The following is a 17991-nucleotide window of genomic DNA, read 5'->3' as shown; positions in this document are numbered from 1 at the left end:
CATCATCTTTATCACCACACAATACCGTCAGACTTTATATTACTTCTATGCAAATGATTCTCCAAATAGACCAATAGGAAAGTTCCATAAGTGAACTTCTCTCAAATAAGCTGCCCATTTTGCTTCAAGTGTACTTTCTTGCCCTAAGAAGCTCACAAAAGAGAAACCTGTTCTGGCCCCATAAAAAACAACTATCCAGAGCCCCATATGCCTCCTCTATGATGGACAATGAACAACTCATGTGATTATTGTAGAGAATAAAACCATGAGCTCGAATACTTCCACCTCTTTACACACAACAAGCAGATAGTTATTTGTATTCTTGGCACTGGAGATTAATTATTTTTCTTTATTTTTCTCCAAATTTAGCAAGTTAGCAGCTATCGTCTGGTTGTGAGTGGTGCAGACAAAGATGGAGAAGGACTATCAACTCAATGTGAATGTAGTATCAAAGTGAAAGATGTTAATGATAATTTCCCAATGTTCAAAGAATCTCAGGTATACCTTGCCCTCCTTAAAGAATAATTTAAATGCATCTTTTTATTTCATGTTTTGCCATTCTAATTCGGTATTTGCTTACTGGCTTCTATTTAAGTTCTCTGCACTTTTCTTAAAAAATAAGCTTATGTAAAATACAAGAATTTAGTAACCAGCAAGAGACAACACATAATTTGAGAATTAATGATTAATGCTATTCAGAATAAATATAACATTTTTAGGTAAAACCTGACACTAACTCTTAAATTCTGCTTCTCTCATTTTTAGTATTCAGCACATATTAAGGAAAATACTTTAACTTCTGAGTTGCTTCGATTTCAAGTTATAGATTGGGATGAAGAATTCACAGATAATTGGCTTGCAGTGTATTTCTTTACTTCTGGAAATGAAGGGAATTGGTTTGAAATACAAACTGATCCCAGAACTAATGAAGGCATTCTGAAGGTGGTTAAGGTAATAACATCTGTTTCCCTTCAGTGGTAAAAAATATTCCATATTAGTCCAAACTATCATTTCTACAAACAAACTTTATTCACATATTAATAGTAATACCACTACTTTATAGAAAACTTAGAAAACACATAAAAGTAGATAGAATTTTTTAAAGACACACACATAGCCCTACTACTTAAGGACAGCTTTTTAAAAACATGTTGATTTATTTCCTTCCAAGCCACCATACTTTCTATAATAAACACAAATACACTAATATGCATATATTTATAGATGTGGTTGCTTTAAGCACAAGAACACAAAACACATTTCTTGACTTAATCTCATTAATCTCTACAACTGAAGTTAGGAAAACATAAGAATACATGATATTGTGGTTTGTGAATTTGTCAAATTGCTTTAAGTAGATTATTACAGTCATAAGGTGGGGGAAAGGGCAACTTTTGGGGAAATGGGAATGTATAATTAAATCTGCAAGATAAAAAATAAAAATTGAGTAAACTTTCCACTTAACATGCCTGCCTATTAACAGACACCCCCCCACACACACACACACACACACACACAGAACCCAATCTGGAATAACGTAAGGATATTTCTGCCTGGACACTGTATAGACTAGAAAAAATAACCACTATTTAAAGACATTCCTTGGCACAAGGCACTGGACTATAGGGGACCTTCTTTCTTTATTTCCTTGAGTCGAATAGAGTGACAAGCCCATAATATCCCCTTAACAAAGAAATTGCTGGAGTCCCTGAGTACTGGAAGCTATGCAAACAGTTCCTATTACTCTGCTTTTCAGAAAGAGGGCTATAACCATCACTTGCAAGGGTTTGTTATAAACTTTCAGCAATCCCTGAAGATGGGGTCTTCTCTCTCTCCTGTCTTGGAGTCATCTAGTTGTTCAAACCAGCAACTTGGGCCTTACCCTTCAGTCATAACACTGGCACAACAGCCAGTCATCCAATTCTGCCCTAGAAATTGTCCTTAAAGTCTGGCCCTGGTCTTCCTTCCTATGACCTACAATCTATCTAGTCTTGTCTCCTTATTCTCAGATGACTGTAATCTCTCCTGATAGATGTCCTTACCTTCTGCTTCTACTCTGCTTCATTCTTCTACTACCACCAATCTATTGCCATGTTTTTCTTAAAACCTATGTGGATTACTCTGTTCTTTAAAACTTTTCCTTGTTCTCCATCAGCTGTGGAAGTAGCCCTCAACTCTTACTATTCACTTGTATCACCGGCAAATTTTCCTTGCCAGTGGAAATGTAGGAACTGTGGGGTAGCCCAGGCAGTGGCAGGTCTTAAAGGTTCTGCAGAGAACTCTAACTGCAGCCAGGATTGATGACCAGCTGCTGGGCTTGAAAATGACCTCCAGACTCCTCAGAATTATATACAAGCCCTCACTCACCATCTGCAACCAGCTCTCTGTCACCTTCTACAACTCTGGGCATTTGCAAATATTTCACCTTTGCCTGCATACTTTTCATCCTTCAACACTCAGCTCACCTGAAACCTCTCAGGTGTCCTAACTGTCCCCAGTACAAGTATTGACTCATTTTTGCACGTAGACTCTAATTTCTTCTGTCACTTACCGCTTCTATTATAATTACTTGTTTATACTTCTTCATTCACTTACTCTTTCTCTTCCACTCCACTGAGGAACGCTTGGGCCCACAAAACTAGTCATTGCAAACCTAAAACTCAAATCCAGATCTCTTACTTTAATTATTTTCAGTAAGATATAAATATAACCCAAATGAACATTTCCTTATCACTTTCAAAAAATATATTAGTTAAAGAAAAGAGTTCTCCTGGAATTTCTCAGGCCTTGATTTGGGCCTCCTCAATTAGAGGGTCAAACAAATAGTTATCATGTAAGAACATCTGAAAATGGTTCTACAAAGAGTTGGTGGATCACTCCCCACTGCTTTGCAGAGACATATTTGTCAACCAAATTTATTACAACAATTTGCCTTTGCCACCTAGGAATTTCCAGTTGGGAAAGATACTATTACACATGAATTCAGTAGCTAATCTGGGAATGGCTATAAGTGTCATTTGTAGGAATGTATTATGGGACTAAATTTGTGCAGTCCTCACCACGATCTGATGAGATAAAGTTTTGGGGTTTTTTTCAGAAGTGAAAATTTGAGAATCAGAGAAATTAAATATTGTGCCATGAATCACACAGCTATTAGGCAGCAGAACCAGGACTCAAACCATGCTACCACAGCAAATTTGGGATTCTTTCCATTGCACCACATAGCTGAAAGAAATTTAATGATGTTTTAGTAGTCTAAAAAGAGGTATCCTATTTTGCAAATATTGGTTATGAGATCTTATGAGTTAAGAATATTTTTTGTCAGTTAAGAATATTAATGATTTCTCCATTTCAACATTACAATGATTTCTGAAGCGATCTTGCTATATAGAAATAAAAAGAGTAATTCATAACATAGAACATAGAGTTCTCTTGTCCTTTTCTGGGTTTGCTGGATTGTATCTCTGTGATACTTCTTTCCTTCTAATTTTTATTTTTTGTTCTAGGCTCTAGATTATGAACAACTACAAAGTGTACAATTTAGTATTGCTGTCAAAAACAAAGCTGAATTTCACCAATCAGTAATTTCTCAGTATCAAGTGAAGTCAACACCAGTCACGATTCAAGTAGTCAATGTGAAAGAAGGAATTGCATTCCATCCTGCTTCCAAGACATTCACTGTGCGGAAAGGCATAAGTAGTAAAAAACTGGTCAATTATGTCCTGGGAACATATCAAGCCATTGATGAAGACACTAACAAAGCTGCCTCATATGTCAAGTAAGACTGTTTTGACATATTTCTTGATGTAGTTTTAATTTATAAGCTACTACAAAAAAATACCTAAACTATTATATGCCAAAAATAAAATGAGATACAAAGTGGTCAACTCAAGAAACTGGCTAATTCAAGAAGAGACATATAGCCAAATCATTGGAACATACCATGCTATGAGCAAAGATAACAAGCCTAAGTTAAAGTGGAAATGAAGAAAAGAATACCTTAGCCTTTGGAGAGAAATCAGGAAAATATTTCACAGAAACTTTCAATTGAGTCTTTAAAAAGAGTAGTTCACCAGAAGATCATGGTGCAATCAAATGAAACAGCATGTACAAAACATATATGCCCCAAATATAAGAACATCATGCAAAGTAGTTGCTGTAAGAGCAAGAACACAATTACTTTATTGCACAGAGTAGAAAATTGAAAAACCAGGCTAATACTTAAGGATTATGAAATACTGCTTGTTTGTGTTAATATACTAATTTTCTGCCACTGTTTGGAAGAATGTATTTCAGTATCTTAAATTACATATAAATACATTAAATATAAAATGAGTTCTTTTCATTAAATAGGCAACATTTCATATTTGAAAGAAAACTATATTTTTCTGTCATAAAACAGGTATGTCATGGGACGTAATGATGGTGGTTTACTATTCATTGATCCAAAAACTGCTCAAATCAAATTTGTCAGAAACATTGATCGGGATTCTACTTTCATAGTTAACAAGACAATCACAGCTGAGGTTCTGGCCATTGATGGTAAGAAAAATATTTCAAAATGGGGCGCCTGGCTGGCTTGGTCAGTAGAACATGCAACTCTTTGATCTTGGGGCCATGAGTTTGAACCCCACATTGGGTGTAGACTTTACTTAAAAAATAAAAATCTTGGGCAGCTCGGGTGGCTCAGCAGTTTAGCGCCCCTGTCAGCCCAGGGTCAGATCCTGGAGATTGGGATTGAGTCCCACATTGGGCTCCCTGCATAGAGCCTGCTTCTCCCTCTGCCTGTGTCTCTGCCTCTCTCTCTTTCTCTCTCTATCTCTCATGAATAAATAAAATCTTTAAAAATAAATAAAAATCTTAAAAATATATACTGCAATCTTTTTTTTAAAGAAATCGCACTCTAATTGGCATTTCTTTATGAATAGATGATTCCAATTATTTAACATATTACTTTTACCACTAAATAATGTTACTTATCTTAGGGGCCTTGGGTCTCAAATCTGAGGCACCTGAATCTAGAAGGCTGAGTATTCCAACTACTCAGTGGAGTTTGTAGTACCATCAAATTCTATGTTCAGTCCCTGTGGTCTGCTGTGTTGAGGCAGAAATTTTTAGATCCAAAGAAATTTCTGGGTTTGAGACATGGAGGGATAAAAATTGATACAGAGGGCATGTCAGGAAAGCTCAACTCAAATGTGAGGTGCCTTTGTGAGTTACTTACAAAGTGAGTTATCTTACAGAGACCTCATGTGACCAGATCATTGAACAATGAAAACTTCTGGAATGTTTTTTTTTTTAATTAATTAATTTATTTATTTATGATAGTCACAGAGAGAGAGAGAGAGAGAGAGAGGCAGGGACATAGGCAGAGGGAGAAGCAGGCTCCATGCACTGGGAGCCCGACGTGGGATTCGATCCCAGATCTCCAGGATCGCGCCCTGGGCCAAAGGCAGGCACCAAACCGCTGCGCCACCCAGGGATCCCTGGAATGTTTTATTGTTTCATTGGGCGTTCTGTGTTTCATCAAGTATAATTTGTGCTCAGGCAGTATGCAAACATAAGAAAATATAACAGAAGAATAACACCAAAGATCAAATCACCTAGGAAAAGAGCAGAAAACCCTAAGGGAAACAACAGAAATTATTCATAGTCTTACCACTGAGAAATTTTTACTTTATTGTTTTTGATTGCCAATACTGAAAAAATTTTCTTCAATAAACTTTTATATCTTGTATAGTAAAAATAAGTCTTTGCTTATTCCAAATACTTTAACACAAGCTTTAGAAGTAAAAATCTTTCACACAGTGCTGGGTTCACACAGTAGGATACACTTAAGAAAACTATTGTTTTTATGTTGATTTCATTTGTAATCAGTGAATTCATCACCTTACAGGTCTTGGTTCCAAGCATATTAAATTAAGAGACAATGTTAATAAATTAGAGACACCAGCCAAGTTGATAAATTTGCTTTTTATAAGATGTGGCTTTTTACTTGTAAGAATAACCAATATAATTCTTCATGAGAAGACATACTAAGTTGGCTACATGCAGGAGACATTTAAAAGGTTTTGGGGGTACAACTTATTCTGAATATTTCTTTAACTCTAAAATGTTGTTCTTACAGAAAACACAGGTAAAACTGCTACAGGCACCATATATGTTGAAGTACCTGGTTTTAATGAAAATTGTCCAACAGTTGTCCTTGAAAAGAAAGCAATTTGTAGTTCACTACGTTCTGTGGTTGTCTCAGCTAGAGTACCAGACAATAAATATACTGGCCCCTACACATTTTCCCTGGAGGAACAATCTCTAAAACTGCCAGTTGTGTGGAGTATCACAACACTCAATGGTAAGTAGTAGTAAACTTGCTCCCATAAATGAAAGTTGCCACTTCTTTATATTTCAAGAGGGATAAAAGAGCTAAATTAGGAGCAAGTCTTTTCCAAGAATAATTGAAAAAAATTTCTGCAGGGAAGATATAGTCCTAGTCTCGCAAATTTCTTCTCTCTTCAGAAGAGGAATGATATATGTTAATGCTTTTTAATGTTTTGTTTTTCATGTACAATCTAATTGTTTTATATTTTTATTTTTTTTATTTTTTTTTGTTTTATATTTTTAATGTCTTATTTCTACTTCCATAGGACACCATAAAGAGAATAGAGCCGGGTATCTGTTTTATTGCAGAGCTGTTTAAATTTCTAAATATAAAACTTTTCCTAAATGAGCAGACTGTGAACAGACATGAAGCACTGGAGGCATCGCCTGTTCAAAGCTCATAGGAAGTGCTACTTAGTCTGTCACTAGTCAGGAATCTTGACAGCATGGCAGACTGAAACTCCCATTAGTCCATTAGCCAGTGAGTGGGAAAGAGTTCATCCATCCTTCCTTTTCTTCTAACTTTTTATCATGCTAATTTTGCATTTTCTATGTTTTCTAAGAGTCTCCTAGAAATAGCCATTGGACATAATAAGAATCTTCTCACTTTTCTCTAGCTTTTGCTGAACCAACCTTGCTTCCCTCTATGAATTGCTCCACGGGTTCTTAGTCATAGGTATCAGCCATTGCTACAGTCACCAAAGGGATCTTGTTCTCAATGGCCTTCTTTCCTAGGACCTTACTGATCTTAGTGTAATTCCCTAGTTCCAAAGTATTCATATAGCTTTGGGCTTCAAATGGGTTTACCAGCACATGGTCGGTGAAAAGGCTCCAAAAGAAACATCAGAGAGAGACAAGACCCAGCACTAGACATACCTGCTTGGATGAGGATCGACAAGGTGACAGTGGTTGGATAGGCATAATATCAAAGGGCACGGTAGGGTCAAGTGATTCAGTTGACACAACACTGCAACTTACAAGAGCTGCTATTGGAGCCTACTTAGAAAGGGACAACATAGGACTGGAGATTGGAGAATGATCAATGTTCATGAGTCAGATGGGCAACAGGCCCTCACCTCAGAGAATCTCATACAACTGGCATTTGGGCACGTGGGATGAAAACTATCAGGAACAGCTGAGGTAGTGGAATCCAAAGCAGAAACTCAGTCTTGATAAGTCAGGCACAAAAACATGGACTCTGAGGGAAGGCATACGTCCAGAGGGTCACATGCAAGTCCAGGGGGTTGGTACAGACATTCAGGAGATTGGTTAAGCCCAGGAGAGGGGGGGTTGATATTGAAATGTTGCCTACCTCCCATCATCTTTCAGGGGGAAAATTAAGGTAGGACTGAGTCTTCATGGGAAATAACAGGCCCATCTGGGGCAGAAAAAAGGACAAGGAGGAAGTACAGGCTAATTTACCCAACTGAACTCCTTATCACTCTCAGAACTGCTCAAACCTCACCTTACTCTCAGCCTATTTGTGATAATGATGTTTAAGGCAACCCCAGTTCTGTTAACAAGAATAATTAGTTTTAAGAGCAAGACACCTTGTCCTGCTGTTGATTTGTGTGATTGTCTGTCTTTAGCTACTTCTGCACTCCTAAATGCCCAGCAGCAGCTATCTCCTGGAGAGTACACCATCTCCCTCACAGTTACTGACAGTCAGGATAGACAGTGTGAGACACCGGAGAGCCTGACCCTGGAAGTCTGCCAGTGTGACAACAGGGACATCTGTAGATCTTCTAATGGGAACAAAGACTATGAACGTCTAGATGGAAAGAGGCCATCAGGGAGGCTGGGGTCTGCAGCCATTGGCCTGCTACTCCTTGGTCTTTTGCTGTTGCTATGTGAGTATGCCAAACCTAAATTCTGTTTTTGATAGGGAATCAGCCTTTGCAGAGGTCTTCAGGATACATGGGCAATGCCATCTTTGAAATGCAGAACCATTCCTCAGCTGCATTATAGGCAAAGATGGGGGTAACATTTTCAGAAAGAACCAGAAATATTTAAAGTTAACATGTCACTTGCCAACAATCTATATTCATAATACAACAAAGCAAGTCATATATGTCAGACATTTAGAAAACAGCATAAGAGAATCAAGAAGAAAAAATCAAAGCATGAACACTTTCTACATACTGCCAGTAATGTTCATAATCAAAATAATGCCTTTATGCACAATGCACTTTCTAAAATGTCTTCTCCACAGACACAAAATAGAAAAAGAATTCTTGCCATATAAATCTAGGGAAAAATACAAAGGATATTATATTTGAGCTTGATAATGAGCATTAATACATCACAGACTCTGAAAAGTTATTTCTTAATCCAGCACTTCCTGAAAACAGCTTACCACCTATATATATACACCCTCTTAAAGGCTTTCACTTAATAAGCTTACATTTATTGAACACATTTAGGGAAACTATACACGTTTTATTTTTCAATAATGTTGTGCCCAAGATCGCGAATCCGAGAAACCACCGAGGAGCTGACACCGATGCAAAAACACGAGGGTTTATATACAAGCTTGAGCTTGGGTCCAAGTGTACCCGACACAGCGGAGCAGGGACTTGGACCCCGAGACTAAGAGGCGTAGCAGCTTTATAGGGACCAGTGGTCAGTGGGATACACAGAAAGTTGCACAGTCATGTCGGTCCACACGCAGGTGGCCAATTGAATTACATCTTACCCTATAGTATCCATTTGAGCTGGCCTATTACTTTGGTCAGAATTGGCGCGCAGTTTTGGCGGGCACAAAGCAGGGTTACGTTGTTATGAGCCGATTTCCGATTAGGGTGTGCCCAGCGGCTTGACTAGGGTGGGGCAGCGCCTTAAGCAATAAGCAGGTTATGTGGGGGTCATACAGGAGGTGGAAGGTGTAGCACAAAATGGAGTGAGTCCTGCTCTGCTTGTCCAGGGGTAGGGGATTTTTGTTAAATTTCCTGGGTCCCACAAATAAAGATAAAATTTATTCAGTCAATGGATAGGTTTCTAAAAAATTTCATTCAAATCAAAATTTCATGAATCAAACAGTATTTTTAATGTAATAGATCTCTATTGAAAAGACTTCATGGCAAATTCTTATATAAATAAGAAAAATCCTTGATAAATTCACATTCATGTCTCAAATTTATTACAGAATTGTAGGTTTTTAGAATTAAAATAATTATTCATGATAATCAAGTAATCAAGTCCACTCCAACCCCTTCAACTAAAATTTTTTCAATTTATGAAATGTTTAAACCACAAAGAAGTGCAGAAAAATTACATGAAAAGCACACAAATAGCCATCACTCAGATTTAACAGATCTTAATATATGCCATATCTGTTCAGATCTCTCTCTTTTTTTTTTTTAAGATTTTATTTATTTATTCATGAGAGACAGAGAGGCAGAGACACAGGCAGAGGGAGAAGCAGGCTCCACGCAGGGAGCCCGATGTGGGACTCGATCCCAGGACTCCAGAATCACTCCCTAGGCTGAAGGCAGGTGTCAAACCGCTGAGCCACCCAGGGATCCCATCAGATCTCTTTTTATAAAAAAAGAAAGAAGTTGTTATCCATACATCTAGTGGCCTCCCATACATGCCATATATTCTTCCTCTGTGTTCCCCAAAAGTGTTTACTATTCTGCAGTTAACATGCATCGTTCCATTTAACAGTTGAAACTGTTTCAACTTTTTTTCAGTTTTTCAATATCATATTAGCCAATTTCAAAACCAAAGTTTTTTCAAGTACATATATGTGAGCCTTGATGCAAGCAGCCAGCTGAAAAGGGTACCTGATTCTGGTTTTCATATAGTTCACGGATTTATGCATGTCTAATTCTATGGAAAAAAAAAAACTATACTATGATGTAGCTATAATAGAAATGAATACAAAGGGGTATTATAGAGGCTTTGTGGAATAGGAGAATTGTCTATTTGAGCGTTGGAAAATGAGTAGGATATAACAAGTACAAAAAGAGGGAAAATTGGGATCCCTGGGTGGCTCAGCGGTTTAGCGTCTGCCTTCAGCCCAGGGCATAATAAGACCCGGGATCAAGTCCACATCAGGCTCCCTGTGTGGAGCCTGCCTCTCCCTCTGCCTGTGTCTCTGCCTCTCTGTTTCTCTCTGTGTCTCTCATGAATAAATAAATAAATCTTTAAAAAAGAAAAAAAAGAGGGAAAATTGTTCCCAAAGGGTAACAGCATGGATCAAAGCCAAAAAATGCTTTGCATGTTTTAAGAATTACACCTTGGTAGGCCAATGCATGGGGAAATTGTGGACAGTAAAGCAGATGAAACTGGAGAATCCACTGGTACCAATGTGAAAGGGCTTATGTGCATAGGTTATGGTACTTAAAGCTATGAGAAAAAAAGAGTTGATGAAAGTATCTGAATAAAAGCCTAGCATTTCATATTTGTGTTTTAAAAAAATAACATTGGCAGCGCTGTGTAGGAAGGAAATAACAGGAGGTTACTCTACCAGTTTAGAAGAGATGATAGAAGCCAATTTACAAGACCAGTGCTCTAACCACTGAGCTATGGAGCCAGAAGCCAGATTTAGATATGAGACTGGAAAGGAAAGGTTGTGTGTGTGAGGCATTACTTGGAGAAGATTTGGAGATAATGAATATGAAGAGTGGACAAAAAAATCCAGATGAACCACTGAAGTCAGTTGTTGCTTAAACCATTAAATGAAATAGAAAATATCAGATGAAGCAAAGATACATATGGTGTTAGTGAGTTTAATTTTGAAATGCTGACTTTTAGGGTGTAAATATATCCTTCAGGCAAGCCATTGTACATTTGGGATTGTGGCTCAGGATGGCAATCAGAGAAAGTACATTGTGCTATTCCCAATTATATTTACTTCCTGTGTTCTTACCATTTGAAAAAAATGCCATGTTTTGATTTTTATGTAGGACAAAACATACATTTTTTAGTCTGTAGAAATGCACTCAACACTTTGAAAAACTTTTCCTGGATACATATATAAAAACCAAATATATATGCAGATACAATGATAAGCAAGATCTCTAAAAGATTATTTATGCCCACCTAAAAATACTCACCATACAGGTATACATTCATCACCTTAAAAACTAATTTGTCAGCTCACAATATCCAATCCTTCCCACACACTTAACAAAGTTATAGAATTGAAAATGGCAATAAATTAAAAAAGCCTGTAGAAGTATCATTTATGTGAACATTATATTAGATTTTAAGAAAATACATCAAATATGTCTAACTTATTTATATACTTGGCCTAACATTTTCCATTTTATATAAAATATTATATAGGACTGACCTCATTTGAATAACTGATGTAGCCCATCTGGACAACACTAGCAAATCCTCATAGCATTCACTATTGTCCTTTACTTATACTGCTAACTCATTTAATCCTCACAACAATCTGTGATGTAGATACTTTTTCTTCTATTCTCTGGATGAATTACTAGAGGCAAGAAAAGATGATATAACATACCCAGCTGGTAAGAGAGCCAGAATTCAAACCCTACCACCCCTCACTAAACTACCTTTAAGTGGATAGAATTCAAACTTAAGGATTCAATAGACCTTAACCACCAGAGGTGGAGGTGGGGTCACTGACTACCTAGCTTTCAAGACAGAGTTTAGTATTTTCCTCTATTAGCATGAGAATGATGTTAATCTTTACTGCTGAGATGTGACAGATATGCAAATAAAGAATGAAAGCTATCCTGACAGAAAAGCCTCTCCAAGCTAGGGATTCTTAAATCACAATTAAGAGTCCAATGGTATTAGCTCATCACTCCAGTTGCTGAGGGAGTTTGCTGGTTAAATGCAGTTTACTAAGAGATCAGTAGAGTCCAAATTACAAACATTACCCTGTGCACCTAAAATCCTTTACCATTCACCAAACAGTGCCTATTTTAAGGAAAATATACCTATTACAAGAACAATCAGATCTGTCTCCTCCAGTTTAATAATCATATGAAATTTTAGGATGCTTAGTTTACATTTTATTTTGTAGAAACTAGTTTTGCTTTCTATTAAATTTTCCACAAGTACTGATATCATATATTCTTTCTAATGTTTCAGACAATTGTCATGTCGCATTGTTTCCAAATGATATAAATGTTCTGATATTTTGTTTACTTTATTAGTGGCCCCCCTTCTGCTGCTGACCTGTGACTATGGGGTGGGTCCTATTGGGGGAGTGACAGGAGGATTTATCCCAGTTCCTGATGGTTCAGAAGGAACAATTCATCAGTGGGGAATCGAAGGAGCCCAACCTGAAGACAAGGTAAGGACCCAGTTTCTAAAACGTTTATTTTAATCACATAGAACAAAATTAGATTTATATTCAGATAAGAAAAGGGATAGTGGGGCACAAAAAATAAGACACTCCTTGACCTTTAAAGACTTTTGGGAATCAGTGCTGAAATGAATGGAGCCATTTAGAATTGTAGCTCTTCAGATATCTAATCCCAAAAATGGTTACTCCTGCAAGAATTTGGACTTCTTCTAAAGTCACCTTTTGCAAAGAGCCACATTTCACCCATTGTGTCATGAAATCTGGTTCATTTTTAAATGTACTGATTTTTTTTGAACATGGTTTGCAGGAAATCACAAATATTTGTGTGCCACCTATAACTACCAGTGGAGCCGATTTCATGGAAAATTCTGGTAAGTGAACATCAAATTGATTTTTGAAGGCAATACTGGGTTAAATAAGAAACATTGAAAAAATAATGTGTTCTAAATCATTTCCTTTTTTTTAATTTTATTTATTTATTCATGAGAGACAGAGAGAGAGGTAGAGACACAGGTAGCAGAGGCTCCATGCAGGAAGCCTGATGTGGGACTTGATCCTGGGACTCCAGGATCATGCCCTGGGCCAAAGGCAGGCACTAAACTGCCGAGCCACCCAGGGATCCCCTCTAAATCATTTTCTTAATAATTTTCAAATATGAACATATGCTGGGAGATGTTACCACTGAAACAGGGTTTCAATGAAATGATTTACTATTAGTATATTAGTCATTCAGGATCAAGCTTGGGTTTGAATAAGTTCATTGAAATTCATTGTCTACTGATATCATCATTTTTTTTTTAAAGATTGTATTTATTTATTTGAGAGAGTGAGGGAAAGAGAATACAAGCAGGGGAGAGGCAGAGGGAGAGAGAGAAGCAGGCTCCTGGCTGAGCAGGGAGCCCAATGTGGGGCTTGATCCCAGGACCCTAAGGTCATGACCTGAGCCAAAGGCAGATGCCTAACCTACTGAGTCACCCAAGAGCCCCAGTGTCACCATTTTTAATGTCCAAAGATTTGTTATACATTTTCCAAACTTTAATAAACTGAACGGCCAATTACTAATTTTTTTAATTAGAAAAGATTTCACACATGTAGAAAAATGTAAAGGAAGATACAGCAAACCCTATATATCTACCATTCAACATTGACTATTCTTAACATTGGTAATACTTGCAGTTAAACTTCGATCTTATTGCCCTTCTTTTTCCCAGAACTAACAATACCCTGTTTTGAGTTAAATTACCAATTTTATATTCAGTCATAATGGGACAAGATCGTTTGTTCTCATTTAGGTGAAATTATTTATTTCTTTGGTCTACCAAATGACTATTTTATTCATACTATCTCAATGCCACAATTAAGGCATAAACTATAGGAACAATGAGACCTAATGCTGAATATTAAAATTTTTCTTAACTCCATACTTAGCAATAGATTGTTTTTAAATGTCTAGCCTATAAAATCTGCATAAGATCACCTCAAAATGTCTGGCTTTATCAGCTACCCCAATCCTCATCTGCTTCTCCCATTATAATCACATATCAAAAACCATAATCAGAATTCTCTAGGAAACAAATAACTTTCCATAAAAGTGTAATGTAAAGGTAATAGGGAGAATAGTCATAGCTCTTTAAATTTTCTTTACACACCAAGACACTAAATTAGCATCTGCTAATTTGCATGATTATATTATATACATTTCCTCTTTGGTTTCCATATTGAAGCAATACGACAGCTTAATTTTCTTTTTTCCTGAAAACAAATAAGCATTGCATTATAAGCTTTCCATGTGCTGAATACTCTGTTTTTACTTCTCTATTTCTGGCTGTTGTCACTGAAAATCTATTTCCTGTGTATATTTTTTAATTAGTATGCTTCCAGAGCTATTCCATCTGTGAAGGTCCTCTGTACAGCTTCACTTCCTCGTTACAGCCTTACCTACTCTATTACTATCACATTAAATAGACCATTGGATATTATCACCTCTAGTCATATAGTTGTAATTTCTCCCACTTATTTGCTTTACTTGGTGTCCACCCTTGGGTATCAAAAAGCAGTAAAAAAAAAAAAAAAAAAAAAAAAAAAAAAAAAAAAAAAAGAAAGAAAAAGAAAAAGAAAAGAAAAATACAGCATAAGATGCTACAGAATTTTCTCCCCCTTTTTAGAAGTTTGTACAAATACATATGCTGGAGGGACAGTGGTGGAAGGAGCCTCGGGAATGGAACTGACCACCAAGCTTGGAGCAGCTACAGGATCTGGAGCGGCTGCAGGATTTGGAGCAACTGCAGGATTTGGAGCAGCCACTGGACTGGGTATTGGTTCTGCAGGACAGTCTGGAACTATGAGAACAAGGCATTCCACAGGAGGAACCAATAAAGACTATGGTGAAGGAGCAATAAGCATGAATTTCCTGGATTCCTATTTTTCTCAGGTAATTTGGTGGAAAACTCTATCTTATATCAGAGATCTTCATACTTGACTGTATTTCAGTTTTGCAATTTGTTGTTGTTTTACTTATAGCTTGTTAAAATGTGAGAAGAAAACAGGGTTCTTTGTCAAAATAATATAGATAACCTAAGGTGGCTGCCAAAATTAGGCTACTAGTCAAAAGGAAAAAACAGTAAATAGACACAAAGAGAGATAATATAGCAAGTAGAACCTCCTCCCTCTGACTGAAATAACAATGGAGAGTAAAATCTTTTGCATGTCAGGATCAGCAGCATCCTCTTGAGGAATACAAAGCAACTTATTTTGTGTTTCCTGTACCATAAAGCACATCAGAATACATGTGTGTATTTTTCTGAGGTAGGGTTATAGTATTCTCCACATTTTCAAAGGAGTCCATGCCCAAAAAAGTTGAGGAACCAAAGAATTATTGACCCAAAAATAAAAGTGAGAAAAAGGGATGTGATCAAAGATCAGATGAAGTGTCAGGAAGTATAGAACTGAAAGAACAAGGGTTTAAGAACAGGTAAGAGTTTAAGAGGCAGGTTTGTGCATCATTAGAACAGATTTCACACAGAGTTTTGGTAACAGAGCTGGAAGTTCTAGGATCTAGCCTATTGCTGAGAAGATGGAGCCTGACACTGGCTGACAGGGAGATCTTGTTTGGGACAAGGACTCTTGGGACATTCTGAGGTGTGATGTGAGCCTTACTTTTGGGTCAGGCTCCTACATAGGTTGGGGAGTCTAAGCAAAGGCCCAGTCTGGCTGAGAGCTGGCTTAGATGGTGCAAGTAAGATGCCTATCCCCCATCCCCAAACACAAAGATATGCATTAACAGAAGCCCAGTGAATTACCTCCAGGTTTTGAACACATTAGTTTTGTACACCTAAATCCATGTCAGTGCCTTCTAAACCTAGAATCAAAACATAATCCTAGGACAGACTCAATTATTTTTTAATTTTTTTTCAATTTTTATTTATTTATGATAGTCACAGAGAGAGAGAGGCAGAGACATAGGCAGAGGGAGAAGCAGGCTCCATGCACTGGGAGCCCAACGTGGGATTTGATCCCGGGTCTCCAGGATCGCGCCCTGGGCTAAAGGCAGGCGCCAAACCGCTGTGCCACCCAGGGATCCCCAGACTCAATTTTGAAGGAATGTCAACTACATTGTTCCTCAAACACCAGAAATTTCTGTAACAAGACTGTTGATATTCAGAGTATGTCGTTACTTCAATGGATTATCTAAAATTATGCATTCATGATCAAACCTTGGATTCTATGAATAGTATTATATTCTTCAATTAAGATTCTTTTAAAATTCATTTTTTTTCCATTTTTCTCTATCTTTAGAAAGCATTTGCCTGTGCAGAGGAAGATGATGTCCAGGAAGCAAATGACTGCTTGCTGATCTATGATAATGAAGGAATGGGTGCCCCCAGTTCTCCCGTGGGATCCTTGGGTTGTTGCAGTTTTATTGCTGATGAGCTGGATGACAGTTTCTTGGACTCACTCGGCCCCAAATTCAAAAAACTTGCAGAGATAAGCCTCGGGATCGATGACGAAGCCAAACAATCTCAGCCACTTTCCAAAGCCAGCCTTTCTGGGATGGAATCCTGTGGCTATTCCCTAGAAGTCCAACAGCCAGAATCTGTTAGGGGCCAGACTTTGTTAGGCAGTCAAGGAGCTTCCGCTTTGTCTGCTTCCAGCTCTGTTCTCCAATCAGCCACTTCCATTCCCAACCCTGTGCAACATGGTAGCTATATGGTAACAGAGACTTACTCAGCCTCTGGTTCTCTCGTGCAACCTACCACTACAGTCCTTGAGCCACTACTCACGCAAAATGTGACAGTGACAGAAAGAGTGATTTGTCCCATTTCCAATGTTTCTGGCAACCTACAAACTCCGATGGAGCTACGGGGGTCACGTAATATGATCTGTACAGAAGATCCTTGTTCCCGTCTGATATGACCAAAATGAAATAGAATAATATATTGACCGAATATAAATATTTGGACCAAATTGCTCAAAGTAGCATAGCAAAGCTCACAGTATTGGTCTAATTGGACACTTATTTGGTACTCTCCTAAACTAAGCTTGATTAAATTTTCTAGTAAATATCCCCAAACTGGACATGTTGTCACTCTTACTTCTCAAATACCATTCAAGTAGTAGTAAATCTTGATGTTTTAAAAAAAAAAAACTTTAAGATCATGTTCAGTGGGAAATTTTCAACTGATAATTAACAATTTTTAAACTTCTATTTTTGTAGTGCCAAAGAAGGTATTTGCCACTTTAAATAAAATGCAGCGTGTTTTAGTGGATTAAGCACTTGGGAGTCAAGAGCCTCAGTTCTTGTCTGTCACCTTTTGTTATGTCACTAACAATTATGTAAGAGTCATAAAGTCTTTGCTAAAGCATTTTGAACTGCTTGGAAAAAGGAAGTAGCTGCAGTTGAGTTTTTGCCATCTTCTTGGTGTTGGGAGACCCTAAATGCATCTTTTGCTCAAGCTAAGGGCTATTGGCTTATGCATCAAACTTGCTGTATCTATATTCCTCAATGCTCAAAATAAGACTATTTTGAAACAGAACTATCACAGAAAATTTAGGAAAGTTTAGTATGGTATAAATAAATATTTTGTGTTTTTCTACATTACTTTGAAAGGATCTATCCAAAGAAAATATTTTACACTGATCTCCTTCCTACACACTTCTCAGCACAAATCCTGTGTTAATAGTTCTTGAAAATGACTCTATTTTTTTAAATGTCAGTGGGTAGATGGAACTTGCATATGATATATAATGAAGTTTATGACATTAACAATGTCTACAGACTTTATGGTTTTGCTCATAAGAAAAAAGAGGCCTCTGACTAGGTT

At 37.3% G+C, this 17991-nt stretch overlaps 1 protein-coding gene across 1 annotated transcript in view; it reads left to right on the top strand.

Moving 5' to 3' along the window:
* Positions 1 to 17303, top strand: part of DSG3 (desmoglein 3) — a 31349-nt gene extending 14046 nt beyond the window's left edge. The window contains 10 exon segments of the mRNA NM_001002983.1: positions 370 to 498; positions 766 to 951; positions 3507 to 3778; positions 4403 to 4542; positions 6128 to 6352; positions 7968 to 8228; positions 12519 to 12658; positions 12978 to 13041; positions 14836 to 15101; positions 16466 to 17303. Coding sequence (NP_001002983.1) covers positions 370 to 498; positions 766 to 951; positions 3507 to 3778; positions 4403 to 4542; positions 6128 to 6352; positions 7968 to 8228; positions 12519 to 12658; positions 12978 to 13041; positions 14836 to 15101; positions 16466 to 17083 — 2301 coding nt within the window. The 3' untranslated portion in view covers positions 17084 to 17303.
* Positions 17304 to 17991: the final 688 nt, after the last annotated feature.

The sequence above is a fragment of the Canis lupus genome, chromosome 7 (assembly GCF_011100685.1).
Source record: "Canis lupus familiaris isolate Mischka breed German Shepherd chromosome 7, alternate assembly UU_Cfam_GSD_1.0, whole genome shotgun sequence".
Classification (NCBI taxonomy): domain Eukaryota; kingdom Metazoa; phylum Chordata; class Mammalia; order Carnivora; family Canidae; genus Canis; species Canis lupus.
Note: the sequence above shows the minus strand (reverse complement) of the source record. Positions and strands in the feature narration are given on the sequence as shown.